This window comes from Athene cunicularia (assembly GCF_003259725.1).
Source record: "Athene cunicularia isolate RWA chromosome 19 unlocalized genomic scaffold, athCun1 chr19_part1, whole genome shotgun sequence".
Classification (NCBI taxonomy): domain Eukaryota; kingdom Metazoa; phylum Chordata; class Aves; order Strigiformes; family Strigidae; genus Athene; species Athene cunicularia.
In genome coordinates this window covers 6,015,618-6,035,104 of record NW_020799124.1, presented here as the reverse complement: position 1 = coordinate 6,035,104, position 19,487 = coordinate 6,015,618, and the positions used below count along the sequence as shown (strand labels likewise).

Here is a 19,487-nt window from a genome sequence, read left to right as displayed (position 1 = left end):
TATTGCTTATGTCCAAGTCTACCACCAACTTAAATTGTCAACATTAACTATTTGACTGCCAATAACTTCCAACAGATGCAATATAGAAGAAGGTAAAAATAAATCCTTTTTGCAAAATGGAAATAGAGCAGTAATGCAGAAGGGAAAGAAGACACCCTTTAGAAAAAAAAATAATCACAACGATGACCATATGTTCCTAGCGAATGATGAGTGTGACAGTAAGGCACTGAATAAATTAACCAAAATGTTATTTTGTGTTAGCAGGCAGACATAAAATCTGGTGGTGTAAATTAATTCTAGAAGACCTAGTCTGGGGGTTAAATATATTACAGTGAAGCTAATTAACCATTAAAGCAGCTTGCCCATGGACAGGACTGGCTCCCGTAGCAGCTTTGCAGGGGACGGATTTATCTCTGCCAAAACGCCTCCGGTTGACGTACGGTTCATTTACAACATCCTCTGCTCTGTGCTACGACAGAGATCAGCTTGGCCACCTCTGAAAGCCCTGTGGCAGCGAGTATATATTCCAGATAATTAGGAGAATATAGGCTGTGAGGGTCTGATTAGACCCTTCCTTGTGAAAATCAGTTTCTCCTGAAGCTGCTGAGAGTGTCCAGCGGTCGATGAGCCATCCTGGGAGTGAGCACACTGGCCAAAGGGCCGTCCCACCTGCTGCACCCTCTGGCTTGCGCTGGCTCTAGTACTCGTGGAATAAACTAGACTGGAAATCTGACATGGATTAAAACGAACTCAGCTTTTAATATTTTAATCCTGGTTATTTTCCCACACGGGTTCCACACATAATCACTCACAATGGCTGACAGATAAGGGTGGCACAGGACTGGGAACGCAGCGGAGATGGGCAGGAGCTTTTCAGCAGCAGGGCCAGCTCCTGCTGCTTTTAAGAGCTTGTGAAACTACCACCTAAGAGGCAATTTAGGTGCAGTTTAAGGGCTCGCCACCACCAACCCAAACACATCCCCTCCTTTGGGCTTCACCTCCCTGACACGTGTTAACGCAAGCAATTACCTGTCTCTGAGCTGAACTGATGCAACTCGCTAAGGCAGCAAAACAGTCACCAGGAAGAAAGCAGCTGGTTATTTTTCTGTCAGCGTAGTGATCTTAATCACTTTCCCATGGGATCGAGGTGGGTGTCAGATGCAGGGCAAGAAGGAAGGGGAGCACATGTGCCCTTCTGACAGTACCAGGTAGTCAGGTTTAGCTCAGCCACATGCAACACTGCCTATAGGAATCGAAAGGAGGACCCGGCTAAGGATCCCAACCTTTGTAGGATCTATCATGCTAACACCACACCCAGCACAGGCTGCAAACAGGGAATTGCAAAAATCTGAGCAATCTCCATCTATTCTTGGTGTTCTGTGGGCTCAGGAGTGCCGGTCATCTCTCAAACCGGCCTTTCATCCCATGCTAAAATCACTGTCCCAATGGTCACTCCTGCTTTAGAAAATACAAGCTGACTTTTGCCACTGCCTTTCTCAGACCCACCCCAAGGTACAGTTCCAGGGGACTCATTCCCACACTATTTTAACCCACTCCTTGCTTTTAATCTCTTCTCCAGAGCCATCAGCACAACAGTGGCTCACTGCCAGGGAAGGAAAAGCCGTCACTCCTGAATGGTGGGGACCAAGCCAGTGCAATTACCAAAGCGGTACTACTTCCACATGCCTTTTTCTTCTGTGTGAATACATTTTGGGAAAGACTTTCAGCTGGTGTAAATTGGTGCTGCTGAACGCAGCCAGCAGAGCCAGGTTTACCTTGGCTGAGGTTCCAGCCGTCCTTTGTGTTCATACAACAGAGTCAACACGACCAGAAAATACCCTTTCACAGACAGCTCCTGGGAGTACAAAAGCACAAGAATATACCAAAGGGTTTCCTAAACTGAACTAGTAAGTCTCTCACATGTCATTGTGAAAGTGTAAACAAATCTTTTGCTTTTAAACAATGCTAAATGCTGAAGTATGATAAAGACTTTCCTCTGTTTAGGACCTGGAGATCTAATACACCTCAGAAATGAAAACCAAGACCTTTAACTCTGCACAACAAAATCTGAAGTACTTGAGTCAATCTGAGCACGTCGGGGAAATTTTCTTTTGTGATGGACGACGGAGGGCAACTCTAACACCAGCACAGGAGTTCAGGGCTGATGTGAACTGAGCAAGAAACTCCTGTCAGCTGCTGTCCATCAGCTGGTCTATGGGGGTGCAATACCCAGTAGCCCAACAGGTGTGTAGGAAGGAGTCTTTTACACCAAAATCTCCCAGCCTTGTTCTTCCCAGCAGTCAGGGTTGGCACAGCAATTTCAGACACACAAGCCCTGCCGACCGCTGAGAGAAGAGGCAGCACCTGGCAGCTCAGGCAACTCCCTCCTTCCTGGAGCATCCAGGAGTGATGCACATGGAAGCACCTGGAGCTCTCAAAGTGAATGGTATCACACGGAGCAGGGATGCTTTACAATCCTCTGATTGAGAAAGAAGAGTCACACAATGTAAACAAGGTTTCTGCTCCTACATCTAAAAATGTCTTGTTTTAATATTTTCCTCTGACAGTGCATTTTTACAAATTAGCTACTGTCCATTCTGTAGACTAGGAGACATGCAGTAAAATGACCGCAGGAAGCGGGTGCCCTATGGAAAGAGGCAGGCATCTTTATCTCGGTATCAAGTAAAAGATGATTGATCTGGGGGTTCCAGAAATAGTTACAAAGCCGGGAACGGAAGAACAGGCAAGAACCAAATGTGAGTGGGAAGGGAAATTCAGATTAGATTCTGAAAGACAATAAGAAGTTCTGAACCAAGAACGAACTTCTTGTGGGGAGGCGGCAGTTAAAGCACATTTGTCTCCTGGATAGTATGACATTCTTCTCTGCCATGCCAAAGCTGCAGGAAGGGAAAAAAAAAAATTAAAAAAAATTCCTCCGATATTTACTCCACTCTACAGCCTGAGAAAGGGTTTGGACACAGCATGGGCTAGACAGCAGAGCAGACAAAAATCAACAATTTTATCCAGAGCCTCAATTCCTGAGGTGCAGAATGGGATAGCTCTTCTCTCCTTTTACACAGAGAAAGCAATAATGAAAACAACTGAGGTGGACCTGGACCAAGGGATCTTAGTCAAGCACTTGTCACCTGCCAGCAAATCCCTGACAGACTGAAGTGCAGCACTTAGGATCCTCCTCCCTTCAGCCACACTGAAGTTAGCTGCACATTTTGGAGACAGAAAACTCTGTTAACAGCTGGGTTGGAAAGAGGGTTTCCATATCTCTCATAAAAATCCCCTGCAACTAACCACAGGGATTTATTTGCACTTTCTGAAGCCATCTGAGCTCAGACAATAATTTATACGGCCCAAATCTCTTGTATTGGGCTCGTTTAATGAAAAAATGTAATAACTTTTATTCTGCTTTTAATTACGTAAGCCCAAATGACGACTGCAGTATTTCCCACAAGGTGGTAAGCTGTTCTGAGCAGACAACTTGAGAAAACTCAGAACTCTCAGATCTAATGGGATCAAAACCAGTTAACAACTCTGATGACAAGACTAGTAGAGTTAAAGGGAACAACTTCCACTTGCAAATAAAGTTACCATGTTGGCAGTTGCCACTCAAGGACCATTTATAGCAGAATCAGTTTTTATCCTTGCTTCTTTTGGAGCAATACAATGCCAACAAAGCAATGTCTGGAGTCGGGGAGCACTTGTCCGTGCTCAGAAACTGATTCTCCCTCTCTGATACTTCCCTCCCAGTCCTAAAACTCATGTTGAATGGTTTTAACTATACACTATTCAATAAATTATATTAATGAGAGAGAACTGCTACTTCCTTGACTAATGTCTGTAAACAATTTTGATGTCTTCCATATTTTAAGTAGGGACAAACCAGAATACCTTTTAAAAGATAAAATAATCAGAAATAGAGTAACCAAGCTTATTCTGCTCTCAAAAAGATTTGCTATGTCCCACTAGCAAATTGCCTAGAAGTACTGCCTCCCTCACTTTTCAAGAACCATTTAATCTCCCACCCTAAAATGCAAAGCAGAATGGGAAATATGAGCAATGTATCACACTGCGTGCATTATTTTAAGTATCTATTAATGCATGTAGGTCGTGGGGAGTTAGAACTGTGAAAGCAAAAATTTAATCTTTTGAAAAACAATAATGCAGGGTGTGGATGTTGCTGCAATTAATTGCGACTCTTAGTGTATTAATCAATGACATTTGACACTTTCAACATTCAGAACAGTAAGAACCAGTATCTAGAGGAGCTCAAATGTAAATTAGAAATGCAAATTCCAATGGACCAGAAACCAGAGAAAGCCATGGAGATTTGCACAGCAAGCAGAGGCAATATAATTGGTTCAATGTTTATAAAAGCATTATATTTTCTAGACTTTTTTTTTTTTTTTGGGGGGGGGGGAGTAAATTAGGGGGAAAAAAAAAAAAAGAAGCAATTACTAATGAAAAGAAAAAAGTAATTATAAGAACTGATTTGAAGTAGAATAAAAGTGTTTAGCCCAAAGAGGGGATGCTGATATTTCAATCACCAACCTAAATATAAAACAGCAGTAAGAAAAATGAACTAAGCAAACCAGAAAGATCACCAAGGCTGGAAAAGTAAATACACCGAATTTCTATATTTAGTGAGCTGACATTTTGGCTCCTGAGCAGATGACACAAGCTGTTGCTCCTTAAAAGATGTTGCTGATCACAGCACACACAGGAATACTACCTGTGACCCTCAGCCCTGGGCAGCCCACAGTAGCTCCAGAGGACAAACAGATGGCACGAAACCCCAGATCACTGCCCTTCCAAGGAAGTTTTGCCGTTGACTTCCAGATCAGACTGAGCAGGTGAGAGGGGAGCAGAAACTAAAACACTGCCCTACAGCTAAGAACCACGTCACGGAGTGGCCCTCCCTGCCCCTGTGCCCTTGCTCCCTGCTCTGGGGAGCGCTGCAGTGTCCCCCTCGAAACGCACACATCCCTTCGCCTCTACAGCGGGTCTCCCTCTTGCTCTTGCAGCACCCTGCCCTTCCCCACACCATACCTTCCCACCTTCTCTGCTGCATTCCACACGCCCCACACAACCATTTCAGACCATTAAGTCTTTCAAATTTCAAAGATAGTAAAACTTTCCAAACAGAACAAGCACTCCAGTGCATTCCCAGGGCATGTGAAGGGCACTTCCACACCCACATGTTCTCTCGGAGAACATCAAGCACCACCCTAGACAACATCACTGCTTATCACGCTTGTGTTTATCACATCCAAAACCCTTTCTCTACATCCCCTGCTGTACAGAGGTTTGTGGGCTTCTACAGTCCTCTGTGCCAACAGAAATCCAAGCACAAGCCTCTCGAGACTATTTCCTCTACCTGCTGCTGCAGGGAGGGACTAGGTAGGTCCTCCAGAAGCTCTGCGCTTCCCTTCATCACTAAGACCCTTTCTCAGACAGGGGTAAACACTAGACTGTTCGGGAAAACATGCAAGGATCTCTAGATCGAGCAGGTATGGGATACTCCAGCCCCATGCTAAATCTTCTTCAACCGTCAGAGAATTGCTTAAATCTACAGACATGACGTTTTCAATCCTCCTCTTCCTAAATTTGGTAAGTTTACCAATTAAAGCCTTGGAACATTCTTATCCAGTCAAAAGTCCACACACACTTTTTTAAAATAACATTCCCTCAATTCTTGACCTCCACATCTTCCAGTGTCAGTGAATTCCACAGCCCCAATTACGTATTGTATGAAAATAATCTTTGCATCTCTCTGGCAACTTTTGATTTAGCTGAATGTCCGTCCCTCTTCCCATGTTACAACACAGAAAAAGGGAGCTCAGGATCTGCCTTCTCTGCAGCACTACTGTTGGTTTTTTTTTTCCTCCTCTCTTACTCATCTTTTTCCAGGTAACAAACCTAGTTTTCTCAGTCTTTTGCCAATACTCATTTTTCTAAGCTGCCGGTGGTTGTCCTGCAATGCGATACACAGTCCCAGGCTTTCTCACTGCTGCTAAAACACGGACAAAGCTTTGCTGAAGTAAATACACCCCGGAGAAACTGAGCGGCGAGTCCTCAAGCAGGTATTTCCTGCTGTTCCTCTGGGTGGCAGCCACAGGGGGAGCAGCCCAAGCCCCTGGGAAGGACACAAGCAGAGCCCAGCACTAGTACACTTCACATCCTCATGCCCCTTCCACCCAAGCCAAAGCTCCACCCTTCCTTCTCCCCTAAAGCAGAGCACGGCTCTCCCCCTCTCTTCCCACCTTCTCAACTCCCACCTTGGCTCCCTCCTCAAAACACGGATCTCCTGGGTTGTTGGTTTTTTTTTTAAATCCTATTTCAACCCCTTTCACATAACTTTCCAATGAAGAGGTCTTTCGCCAAGCAGGCTGAAGCATTTCACCTTCCTGCTGAAACCTTGACAATTCATCTCCCTTCCTTCTCAAACTAGATACATATCTGAAAGCTGAAAAACCACCCAAACAGCTGAATAAATCTTACCGCGCCTCTGAACTTCATTTCTGCCTCCTGCCAGCTCCCGCAGCACTTGCAGAGACTTAGTTTACGCTGCTGCTTTTTTTTTTTTTTTTTTTTTTTTCCACGACATTTTCGGTGCAGTGAGAACTCCCTCCCTCCCACCAGCTCCTACTGGAGCATCCTGGAGAGGGCGTTTTCCGCGGAGAGGGCGAGGAACTCTCCTCCCCTCCCAGAGCCGCGCACACATCAGGAGAGGCAGCGCATGAGAAAACAAGTCAGCTGTCCTCTGCCTGCAGCCAGCCCTGCTGCCCAATGACAGGGAAAAACGGAAAGAAAAGTCATCACAGGCACTGGAAAACCTGGTGCAGAGCCCAACACACAAAACCACAGCGAACGGGGCAGGAAGCAATACGCTCCATTACGGCAAGTTTTTGCACTGAAACAGCTGCAGCAGCATCAAGAGGGCTCCCCAAACCCACTCCCAACTCACCCCAACCACAAAAAAATTGGTTTTTACAATTACACCTGTAATCCTGCTCTCAGCAAATCAAAGGACCACGAAGAGCCTAGGGGTAAGATGTCGTTTGCATTGTCCGCCCTTGCAAGGACTCAGCGTATTGGTTCAGCAGTATTTTATTCCAGAAACATTTTGAGACACCTGCCCTGAAAACACCCACTCTGTATGGAGGTCCCCGAGGTCCTTATCACAAAATAACCTGCACTACCAGGTTAGACTCTTCCTAGTGGGTCACAGTCAAGCTACTGTGGCCCTTTGTCTCCAGCCCTTGCAAACACAAGTAGGATGTTTAGCTGTCTCCCGGGCCGTATGGGTCTGGCCTCACACAAAGAATTTCATGGCTATAACTACACTAAGAGTGTGAAAAACCACCACCCCCCAGAGATAAGGGCATTCTGACCAAAATCACAATGTATATGCACCCTTCGCTAGCATTAAGTGGAAAGTGAAAGGAGGAGAGGCAATGGACACAAGCTGGAAGGGAAATTCCAATGAGACATTGGGAAATTTTTTTCACAATGAGTACTGTCAAATACTGGAACAGGGGCCCCGAATTGTGAAACTCCATCCTTGCAGTTATTCAAGACTCAACCAGATGATGCCTGAGCAACCTGATGTAAATTAGCCCTGCCTGGAAGCAAGGTTGGACCAGAGATCTCCACAGGTCCCTTTCAACCTAAAATTACTCTTGTGATTCTACTAATTATTTTGCTCCTCAATGGTCTAAGCTATGTGTCCATCCTAAAATGAATTACAGGTATAGCAAATAAAGCTACAGATCTGTTGCAGATAGCACACTGCCCTGGCACAAGGCCCAGCCGAAGCAGACCACCCTTCAGGTGTTGCAGGTCCTGAGTGGTTCCCACTATGAGCGTACAAAGGTGCCGCCTGGCAGCTGCCCGGGAGGCCAGGCAGAGCCCTGGAGGAGATGAGTTCTGCCCTGAGCCAGAGGACTTTCCATTTCCAAGCATCAGTGACTAAAAAATTAGTCACCCATTTGATCTGACTCACAGCAGCTAACGAAGATGATGGGCTTCTGTCTGCAAGTCTCCCCACACCGATAACAGCAATCTGCACAAAGCGTGTCACCACCCATTTCTCCTTTATGCCGCCCTCCTAACGGACCTCTCCAAGTGATCTCCGATATGGGGCTCCACGACTCGCCGGGAGCACGGCAAACGGCTAGAAACTGGAGGCAGGTTTATCCACAGCGTACAAGGCCCTGCCCACCCACACAAGGCAAAACACCTAACGTGCACCTGCAGCTGCAGTTAGGAGGTCTCAAACTTAACCTAACACTACAAACTCACCGGCTGGATTTTCAGAGGTCGTTCACTCCGAACGCATGCAGCCACATCTGCGCTGAGCAAACATCAGCCTGATCCAACCACCACCTAATTTTCCGCAAGAACCTTACCAACATTAACAGGAACCTATCTTTCCAGCTGTGCATCACCTTCTGAAAAGAGACTGCTCTAGACTCTCTTGTATCTGTACAAATACCTCTGAAATTTAGGTAATCGCACTGTACATCACCTGTCACCACCAGTTCACTACCACACACAGATAAACAGAGGTGGCAAACTGAATACTACCCTTTTGTCATCATAAAACTCTTGGAGAGTATTATTTTTCTTAAGTGGGAAAGACTTTTCTCGCGATCACAGGGTAAGAGAAGGTGGCAAAAATAAACCAATTCTCTTTCTCTAAGGGCCAAAGAGCCTTTTTAAATCTATTAGTCTCAGATCAGATATGACTGTAACACCCCAGGCAGCATTCAGCACTACTGAGTAAGCCCTACTCTACATATCTGCCCAGAACCAACATTTAAAAGCATCTCAGTTGCTGGAATCCATTTAAAGTGGTCCCTCGTGGCAGTCATCAACCACGTTCTGCAGCGCCAAAAGGCAGGTTCTCTAACCATTGAACACACAGAGCCACGAAACCATTCCCAAGCTTCACAGCTGGTATTTCATGACTGGCACTATCTGGAGTCAGCTCTACTTGAAGAGGGTTGTTGGCTTTTGTTTTTTTTCTGATCAAAACGCATACTTTTCAAATTCTATTACAGAAAGGGTAAAGTCAAGCTTTAAAACAAAAAGATTTAAGTCAAAAAGCTACTTGCTTTACTTGAAAGCTTTTTCAAGTAAAACGAGGCTGTGCATGGCCACTACTCAGGGCTATTTAAAACCCAAGAAACGTAGCAGATGTTGTCAGTGGTTCAGTGCAGCACTCCTCTCTAATTAGCTCAGACCCACGGCACTGATCCCAGAGATCCTGCGCTGTGGTGGATGTCATTCGTCACAGGAGGAAGGTGCCAGCGGTTACAAGGATTTGTGGTGAAGCTTGGAGAAGGCTTCTGAAGAGAGCTGTGGTGCCACCAGCTCTTCCGCCCTCATTAGATTCCATCTTGAAAGTGATTCGTAGTACTTCTCAATTCTTGCACAACTACTTGGCGTGATTTTTATTCACTTATCAACCAACTGAGGAGCTAGGTGAATTATTAACGGAGGCAGCCTCAGGACACATTTCAGATGTGGGTTTAGCATTGGTCTGTTGCAGAGCACTGAAAGAACTAGAGAACACTCCAAAGCCCTGCTCAGTGCAGGAGCACAGGTAAGATCAAAGGTAATCTAAACTACATTTCCCAAACTGAGCTGCATTAGCCATTACTGAATCACAACAGCAAGCCCTGAGCCAGGAGTTTTCCAAGTATAATTAGAGCTATAGCCTGGCAGCTCTGATCCTTCAGGAGGAGAATGGCAGTCCTCCATTGTAATTTCTCAAATCAGTCTAGTTGTAGCCAAACAACAGAGTCAATAAGACTCATGTTACAATTTTAAGTTATGTATTAGCACAGAGTATCTTAACAGCTTCACCTTTCCCCTAGTTTACACCTCCTAACACTCCTCAGAACACATCACTGAAAATGCCCTGTAAGAGGAGAATATACAAGAGCCCAATATTCAGAAGTGCGTTTTTTTCCACACATTTCCCTTGGGTTTTTTTATGCAGAAGAACCCTTTTATTTACTTTTTAATTGGTAAGACCTTTACTCAAAATGGGTTTTTTTTCCTGTAGGCAAACTACTGCCCTGCTCTTGCTGGCAAGGAAAACCCTCCTGCATGTGGGTTAACTTAAACTGGGAGGGGAAAAAAAAAAATAATTGGAAAGCAGAGATAATCAACAAAATTTTGATTTAAAAGATCCTGATCCTGGACTATGAAGGTGATCAAACCAGGTTGTTCCTTTCCAGCAACTGAGCTTTTTTCTGTGAGTTCTTCTGAGGATGGCTGGCTATGTCTGTATCACTACAACAGGCAACTACAGGCAGAGGTATGAATCAAGTTTTCCAGGCCTCACCAGTTAGAAGTGACTCATCTAAACCCTGGATTAGAGCACCGGGATTGCTCTGTTTGTTGCTGATAAGCAGCTGACTCCCTGCATACAATTTCACATTCAAAGCAAGGGGACTGGAAACCTTTCCTGTCAGCCCTGCTCCAACAGGCTCGCAGAGTAGTGCGTGACTTGCTAAGCTACACCTGAAACCAGGGGCTCTGCTGAAAAAAAAACACCAACAAATTTGGAGTTCGGGCCCAAGAAACCGGCATCAGCAAACATTCTTCCCCTCTGCTGCAGAGGTTCCACTGCACAACATAAACACAGAGGTAAGAGGTGCTGGCTTGAGTTTATGCTATTCAAAAATCAACGTGGATCACGTCTACATTATTCCAAAAGCAAATGATATCGAGTTCATCTATCAATGCATATCTTTTTTTATGGATTTTTATAATATTCATTATTTCTGCCTTGCAAAAGAACTACAGAATAACACACATTCCATAATTAGAAAGCACTTGGCAAAGACACCATGGGAAACAAACCACCCTAAACAGGCCAGGAATTTGAAATCCCTTCCTCTTGCAGGTCAGAGGAACGTCTTAAAAAATAGAAATTTCTCTAACCTATCACGTGTCCTGCTGCCCAGACTATACTGCTCTAAAACTGATTAAAATGCCTCGCATTCCTGAGACACCCTATAGCAGAAACTGGAGGTTCTGATGGACGTTTGGCCCCTTGCTTAGGAAAAAGGCTCTGTTCCAGCAGAGGATAACATCTGACTGCATGATAACTGGACAAATCAATGCCTTGGCAAAGAAGCAACGTTAAATACTGCAAGAGGCTTGATAACAAGGCAGAACCTCTTCCCCACAGCATTAGCTCTGCTCAGAATTTTGGGGTTTCTACCATCTTTTTACTTGTACTAATGCCTCTCCTCTTTCCCTGTGCAGAGGGTAGCCAGCTGTTCCCCAAACAAGTAGTTATCAAGGGAAGCCTGGACACAGGACATTGGTCCCTGGAGACACAACATTCCCGGTCAGTTATGAAACCACAGCCCTACAAAGGTTAAATCAAAAGCCCATTGTACTCACTCAAAAGGTGTCTCAAGATGGTAAAGTTCCCGAATTTTACTGCAAACTTCATGACATCATGAGTTCTCTGAATTCTCCGATTCTGTGAGAATGTGTTTGCACAATTATAGACAAAAGCTTAAAAACATGATAGGTGTGGCCAGAAGGGTTCAAAAACCAAAAGACAAAGAATATTTAAATTATTATTTTGGATTCTAATTTATGCTTTGTAATGCCTAAAACTGTCAATACTGGTTTTGTTTGTTTCAAGAAAAGCTTCAGTGAGAACACTAAACACGTCTTCTTCCCCAGCTCAGTCTTTCACAAATAAACAAGAATATTACCAAAAAAATGGAGATGCACACCTCCCCTCGGACTCCTACGGTTTCTCTGTAAGTGCTATTCACTGTCTTGATACCTCTGATGACAGACGTGTTTGAGGGACGGCAGATTAAAAAGCACATATGCAGCGCTCGTATTTAGTTATGGCTCCCGCACACACACAATCATTCTGGGTCTGTGACGTGAGCGAAAACCGAAACTGGGTTAATCTAACAAATTGAGAGAAATTTTCCTTGTTGTTGCTCTCTGCTGAAGCAGTGAAACAGAAATGGATGACTGGCTTTGACAGTGACCATCAGAACAAAGTCCCACTTTATAATTACCAGATGCCCTTAATATGATGCTGGCTTGTCTCATGCATGTGGCCGCTCTCCCTCCATCCCACCCGCACGCTGCCCTCTGTTACAGCTCTGCTGGGTGTTTTACAGGACGGCAAGACGGTCGCCTCTTCAGCTGGTTTTACAAACACACTGCACCCATCCTGAATCCAGCAGTCATTGTTGAACTAACTTCAATGGCAAAGAGTTTAAAAACAACAGTTAATTCAGTCTGATTGCTTTGCCTTTGCTTTGATAGAATCGTTTTAAGCAGCTCCCCTGCGGAGTCCGTGGCAAGAACAAGAAGAGCTGTTCTGACAGAACTGTTAACACAAACAGCCTGACTCAGTTCAGCTGATGTGCATTCCTCCCAACTGACTTTCTAAACAGTCACTCCCAGTGGCAGGACCTACATCTTCCTTTTAAGGGGAAAAAATGTTTTCACAGGAAAAATTAAGTGTTCAAAGCCTGCGTGTATCTCAGTGCTTTCAGTGACCAAAACACGTTCTCACTGCACACAAAACTTCTCCCTCCTTAATAGAAATTTGTTTCTATTTTTTGACACTGCCATTAATTTTCTATCAATACCCTGGCAGACTTGGGTGAAACCTCCTATCTATCATACTATTTTTCACACAAGCCAACATGAAAAAGTGAATTGGTTTCCCACAGCATTAGGATGACTCCATCTGAGAGATAAAAACGTGGTTGAGAAAGAACAGGCAAAATTTACAGGTTGCAGACAATGCCTTACAGCTCACATTGGTGGCTGACAGTTCCTACTCCTTCAAATTTCTTTTCCTGCATTTCTGAAAAGAGGCTTAGTGTTAGAAAGGGATTAAGACTGGAAAGCGTATCATAACAAAAACTTCTTGTTCTATCGACACTAGATAAGGAAAGAGTGAACACTGGTGCTTTGCCTGCATGTTAGATGAAGGAAACAGGATTTCCCTCTGCTACTCCCTGAGCAAGATCCCAAGGAAATGTTTCTAATAATAGGAAATTACTATATAAGGCCAGATCAGCACTAAACTGTTTGCAGTCTGGAAAAGAAGAACACACAAGAGTACTGAGGAGGGACACAACTGGCAGAGCAGGACTTTTCACACACAAGTATTACCCGGAATGCAGCTTGCAGTAACCGAAGGTTCCCTCCCAGAGATGGACAGCATTTAACCCCTGACTCTTCTCTCCTGAGCAGAGCGGGGCCTCTTCCACAGCCCAAAATAGAAAACTAAATGTACAAATTAGAGCTGCTGCGTCCTTTTTCTGTCACGCCCTTGCTTTTCTTCATGGGAAGAAAAAGACAGAACAGACTTCTAAATTGACAAAACAGCGCCTGCAAAGCGAGGCTGAGCACATCTCTGATACGGAAAGGGCAGGAAAAGACACAGCCACGTCCTAAAGCATGACGTGGCCGGTGCTAATGCAGAAGGAAGGCTGACCGCTCCCCTTCCCGGGCAGTAGATCCATGGAGCACAACAGCTTGCTGCTGCGTTTTGTGAACTGGACGGTGCTTTCTTACTCATTTTATTTTAAACCGTAAAGATGCTGGGCACCCGTGGAAGGAGCCATTTAACTTAGTTTCAAAGTGTTCTCACGTAATTGTATGCCTTAGTGTCTCACACGCCAACAGTTTCGGCAGCAAACGGGTTGCATGTAGCTACAACAAGCTGAGTATGTCTCAGGAAAACTGTCAGACTGACTTCTGTCTGGAGCTGTGACTGTAGCTCCAATGCACACATCACTGTCACTTCAGCAGACACAAGACCTGCAAGCCCTGTTAAAAGACAAATTTTCCTCCTTCTTATACAAATGAAAGGGAAGTTCCTACAACAACGCTCACAAAGACCTCGTCTGGATAAAGTGATACAACTGGAACATTTCCCTGTGATCCCCATTGAAGGGTATCTCTCCATCTCTGCTTTGTCTTTGGATAAAGCCAGCAGCTCTCAGCTCCCAGCGCAGAGACGCTTGCTGAGCAAACACAGTCTGACACAGTCCCATAGATGCCACAGAAATACAAATTCCTAGTCAGGTTTATCACCCAGACTTTTTTCCCAACAGCAATAGATGTTTGTGACAAAATGTACAAATAATTTTGTATCTGTAGCCTGCTACATCCCATCTCCCTCCTGTCTACAAATACAGCCCCTGCAGGGCTGCACAGCTGCTAGAGGAACTCGAGGCCACATCCCAGCCAGGACTTTCTAACGTGTGAGCTGGTAAGAGCTCCTTGAGCTGAAAACGGTCAGTTTGCCACAGGGAAGTTAGGCTGAGAGCCTTAAAAAAAAAAAAGCCAGCCGGTCTGCCCTTATGAAAGACTCATTGATGAGGCGGTAAGGCAGAGTTTTGACAGCAGAAGCACTCCTCTGCAGCACAGCATCAGGAGCTTCACCAGCCCGAGGAGAACACGGCTGACATTTACAGGTCTCTGTACTGTTCCAGAGGATCGCTCCAGTGTAACCAGGCTCTCAGGTATGTTCTTCACCAGTTGCTCCTACCGTGCCCTTGTCCCCATACTACCTAGCCAGAAAAGGGTGTGCACTCAAGGGTGTGTTAAGCTTTCCAGGGCATACAGCAGTTCTGTCACAAAAGGCTGTTTCATATTTGACTTATCTTTAGGGACATCTTGATTTCTGAAGGTTTTTAAACTGACCTTTTTGTCCAGTTAAATACTTCACATTCTCACCTGCACAGCAAGGGGGAAAACAAGTGCAGGCAACAGGCAGGGTTTTTTTTCAGAATCAGCGAGCGTAAGTAGCTACTACTCTAGAGAAAATCAACTACAAGAAAGCATTTATGTTAAATACCTTTATGCCTCTCTTCTCTTGTAATAAATAACAGCTCCATAACAATTCAGCAGTTCAGACAGCCTGTGCTGATATTGCTTGTGGTCAGCGATATCTGAACAGTAATTAATTTTGCAAAAAACCCAGTGTTTTGGGAACTAGCTCCCTGTGCCTTTAAGTTAGTACGAAGTTTCAACTTTAAGGCTGGACCCTAACACTGTTTGTCTTCTCTACTTATTTTTCATGCCAAGTCAAAGGATGCAGTAAGTCGTTTGTTCAGTTTTAAAAAGTCTGTTCCAGGAGAAATAAGGTATTTGTCTTGGCTCTAAAAAGTGAGAAGAGTCACAGGTATGAGACTAGGAGTCTGGAAGCAGAGATCAATCATCCCTACTAACGTTATACTGATAGGATCTCAAGTTTCCCCCGTGCCACCAGTGATGACTGTAAAATTCTTTAAATACAGGAATTGTCTGTTCAGAACTGCTGACACCAAAACAGTAAGTTTAAGCTACTTTATTTTCTTTAGCGGGTTAAATCTGAAACCTAGGGAAGGCGATCAGAATTACATTATTCTTAATTGTGTCAACACATCATTTTACGAAAATCACATCCTTTTACGAAAATCCAAGTAACAGATTTATCTACTATATGAGACTGCTTTATAAGAAACAACTAAACTTGACTGACTTGTCCTATGCTCTCCTTTTTTCTTTTAATTGACAACTTTTGTCAGTTCAATTTTGCATTAAAACAAACCACATCCAAACCCAGACCATTTGGTATTGTGAAACAGTTTAATAAGGAAATACCTCCCTCCAAAATAGCCAAATCGTTTCTTTTAATTAATGTGAAGCTTTTCCTTTTCATAAAGTCTGAATAAAGCTATTGTTGAACTCCCAGTTTGCTGTCAAAACCATGAACTTTCCCGCTATGGAGCGGATTGAAGCACAGGTAATATCCAGATTGTATTAGTATATTCGAGCTTCCAATATCAGAAAAATAAAGGCCAAATGGTTAAAACTTTCCAGAAAAGCACAGGAGAGAGAATCACATATGGAATATATTTCTTGAAATTCTGGGGGCTTTCTATAAAACAGCTCATACATGAGTGATGCCCCAACAACTATTACTACTCCCCACTCCTGTTAGGGTAATAACAAAATCCCCAGTATGGAAATTTTCGAGTAGCATAAAGATGTATGTATCAGTGTAATGCGTACCCCAAATTTAGGGAAATGGTGCTATGAGCAACATTTCATATTGGTACAACGGCATCCATCACACGTTTGTTCCATGTAATGTCAGTAGGCTCCTTAAGGAAAAAAACCCAAAACCCAACAAGCCAATCTGCAAGTATTCTTGCGACATTTCATTCGGGTGCCAGAAGCGGGTGATACCTGGGAGAAAAGAGTTCTTATTTTCCACCTGGGAGAAAAGAGTTCTTATTTTCCTTCTGGGTGTGACTCTCTTTTAATGCAAACTTAGCAATGCTGTAAGCAAGCTACAAACTACCAAACGGAGCCAAGTTCTGTGAGCCCAGAAAAAGGGCACATTCAATGCTTTAGACATTCAAACAAGTGGAGTAGTTTTTAATTTCATGATTTATAAGCGTAGAGTTTACAGGCACAATTTGTACCTCCACCACTTCTTTTTTTTTTTTTTCCTTCTTCTATCCCAAATTGACTTTGCTGGCCTAAGGCAGGCAGTTATTTTGAGACAGTGAAAAGTTATAAATAAGTTCTAATAAAACTGTTAGGAACACATATGGTACTGAACTTCTTTCAAACCCTTCTTTGTAAGGGAACAAAGAGCATTTTACAGTTATTGTGATGGCATAAGTCCCCTATGAAAAGTTTAAGGAAAGAGTTTCAGCAACAGTCTGGAGTAAAACTAGATCATGAACCCAAAATAAGAATATCCAATGATCTGTAGAAATTCCAGATTATGCTAAAAGAAATGGCCTAAGCAGTTTCCAAAAGCAGATGAAAGGAAAGTAGACACACAGTGCAGACTGGCTATCTGGCAGGGTGTCAAGACTTGAGGCCTGGCAACCAACAGGAGCACGTGGGCAGATGATATTGCAGCTGGCTTATGTCTGAACTGCTTCCCTTTACCCTGCCTAATTCTGAAAAGGAGGGTAAAAGCCACCAGATGAAGGGTATTGTCTGAGGTAATCTCCTTCTGACCAGTCTGACAGCACCCCAAAGATTCCACAGTGAACAAAGTCTTTAATGTTTTTGTGAATTGCAAATATTTTTATCCTAAAAGAGATACATCCTCAGTTAACAGTAAACAGGGAATAATGAGTTGGCATCATGCTGGCAGAAGTATTCCAGGATGCCTGGAAAATACAGACATTTCAAAAGGACATTCCACATCCACTGGCATTAGCTTGCACACATCACATGATACAGAATATTGTTTTCTAACATTTTAAAAATTGATACTCCTACTGAATCAAGACTACATTAAATCAAGATTTTTTTTTTAAAAGTAAAAGCAGTAGTAATCACGTTGATGCTTAAAAAGAAAAAATAATTAATTGGCTTGCAACTTAGTAATCACCCTTTGAAGTGTAAAGGAATATCTCGTCTCCAAGACATGGTTTCAAGTCCCTGCCCACTCAGGACAACTACACTGTCCTGCTCACAGCATTTGCAAGATTTTCTGCAATATCAGGGACATAGATTTAATCAAAACCAAAGACAAAATACACACTAAAGAATAACCGAGGAGCCCATTCCTTTGTGGTTCTCAGGAATGCATGTTCCACATCTGGATAAACATGGGCCTATGCAGTGAATGGAAACATTCATTCCCCAGCTGTGGCTAGGTCCAAATCCTTTCTCTCTCTCCAATTTACTTATAGTCCTACACTGCGTGGTTGAAAAACTGCATAAATCCTGCTGAGGCAGACAAAATAGGTAGTCACATGCAGGCCCGGCAATCTTCCTACTGACCCTTTACATCTACCACATAAACAAAAACAACTTCTGGGCTGTGATCTCCAATTCAAATGAGAGATCCTGAAAGAATTCTCACAGCTCGTGTTACTTGGGTACAATAGTCGTGACATTACCAGAAATACCAACTGTCCCACAGCATTCTGTCCTCCATCAGATGAGGAACAGCACCCCTAAGAATAAGAGACAGGAAAGGGGAAGCATCCACTTGTGCTGATGCAGACAATGAGCACATCCTCAAAAAAACGAAAGGTAACCTTCTGCCTTGAGGCCACCAGTGTGTAATTGGGAGCCCTTTGCACATAAGGTCAAATCCTGCTACAAGTGCATGGATTTAGAGATCTCAGGGAAGCCACATCTCTTGTTCTGACACTGAGCAAACCCTACTGCCCATGGCAGCCAGGACGACGACAGAAACTGTCGGAAGTCTCATCCCACTGGGAAGTAAACACTTAATTTCTTCTGATTTGAAAGGCATAGCTCCTCTAGGTCACTTTGGGGAAAGTGAGAGATCCAAGGCCACAAGGGAGTCTGAGCTCTAACCTGAAAGAACGGTCCAAGAGTCTCAAGAATAGGTATGTCCCATAGCAAATCAGTACATGTTATCAATTACTATAATGTAAGAAATACATACAAAATGCAGGCAGCAGCTTTGGTTTCTTTGCTTAAATTTTCTGTTCTAACAGCGCTCAGATATTGCCAGGGCAGCATCATTTACTATTGTAGCAACATGAGCCCGGCCATAGCCACCCTACAATACGAGAAGACTGCAAAAAGGTAAGAGCTGACAGTGTACACAGCAAGCCCTAGATTTATCCTGCTTCACTGAGGTCAGTGGGAGCTCTGCCATCAGCTTCAATTGTGTTGGGAGTACACCCGTGGCAGGAAAGAAGGTTAAGCTCTTTTAAAATCACCCAAAGAAAAAGAAAAGCATCAAAACTTGAGGGTTTGTTTCAGTAGTTATTGTTTGTATGGCTGAACTGGAAAAAACAGAGGGACGCAGGGAAGCTCATCACTGTAAATTATTGATCCACTGCTTTCTAGACATTGAAACTGGTAATTAAACAAATGGTAAAAAGATACTTCATCAATTATAGAGGTGTCACTTTAAATTACACTTGCTCCAGGATGAATAAAACACAGAGGTTGAATGCTATGGGTACTTCTTTATGCCAGCTTCTTGTTCAAAATCCTCACTACAACACTGATTCTAATTCTCTTATATCACCACTTCAGAGAGATAAGGAGAACAGAGTATTTGTTTCACCAATCTTTTTCACACAATGTCCAGAAAGCACAGTCCTGTGGTCAAGAGAGAAGATTTGGAGCTGAGACTAGTGGGATCCCTTCACTGCTCGACAGGATTAGTTATATGGCCGTAAGTCAAGGCCACAGCCACTGTGAAAACAGCCCTCCCTCGAAAGCCAGATTCCCCCCCCAACCCCCAAAAAAGCTTTGTCTACTAACAGTTATGAAGTATGTGAAGTACTGGGCAGACATTTCATACTTGTAGGTCTTACGATTTTTAGAATAATACATACATGTACACACCCTCCGCAACCTGAAATAACACTGGCAAGCTGCTTCTGAAGCAATATGATGATGACATCAGACGCCCTTTTAAGCAGAAATCATGTTACAACCATAATTACTCA

General features: G+C 43.7%; 1 protein-coding gene across 2 annotated transcripts in view; it reads right to left on the bottom strand.

Moving 5' to 3' along the window:
• MYO1C (myosin IC) overlaps positions 1-6,580 on the bottom strand; it is a 29,816-nt gene extending 23,236 nt beyond the window's left edge. For both annotated transcript variants that reach the window (XM_026861500.1, XM_026861501.1), the window contains exon 1: positions 6,514-6,580. In XM_026861500.1, coding sequence (XP_026717301.1) covers positions 6,514-6,531 — 18 coding nt within the window. In that variant the 5' untranslated portion in view covers positions 6,532-6,580. The remainder of the gene's footprint in view (positions 1-6,513) is intronic.
• Between the last annotated feature and the right edge of the window lie 12,907 nt (positions 6,581-19,487).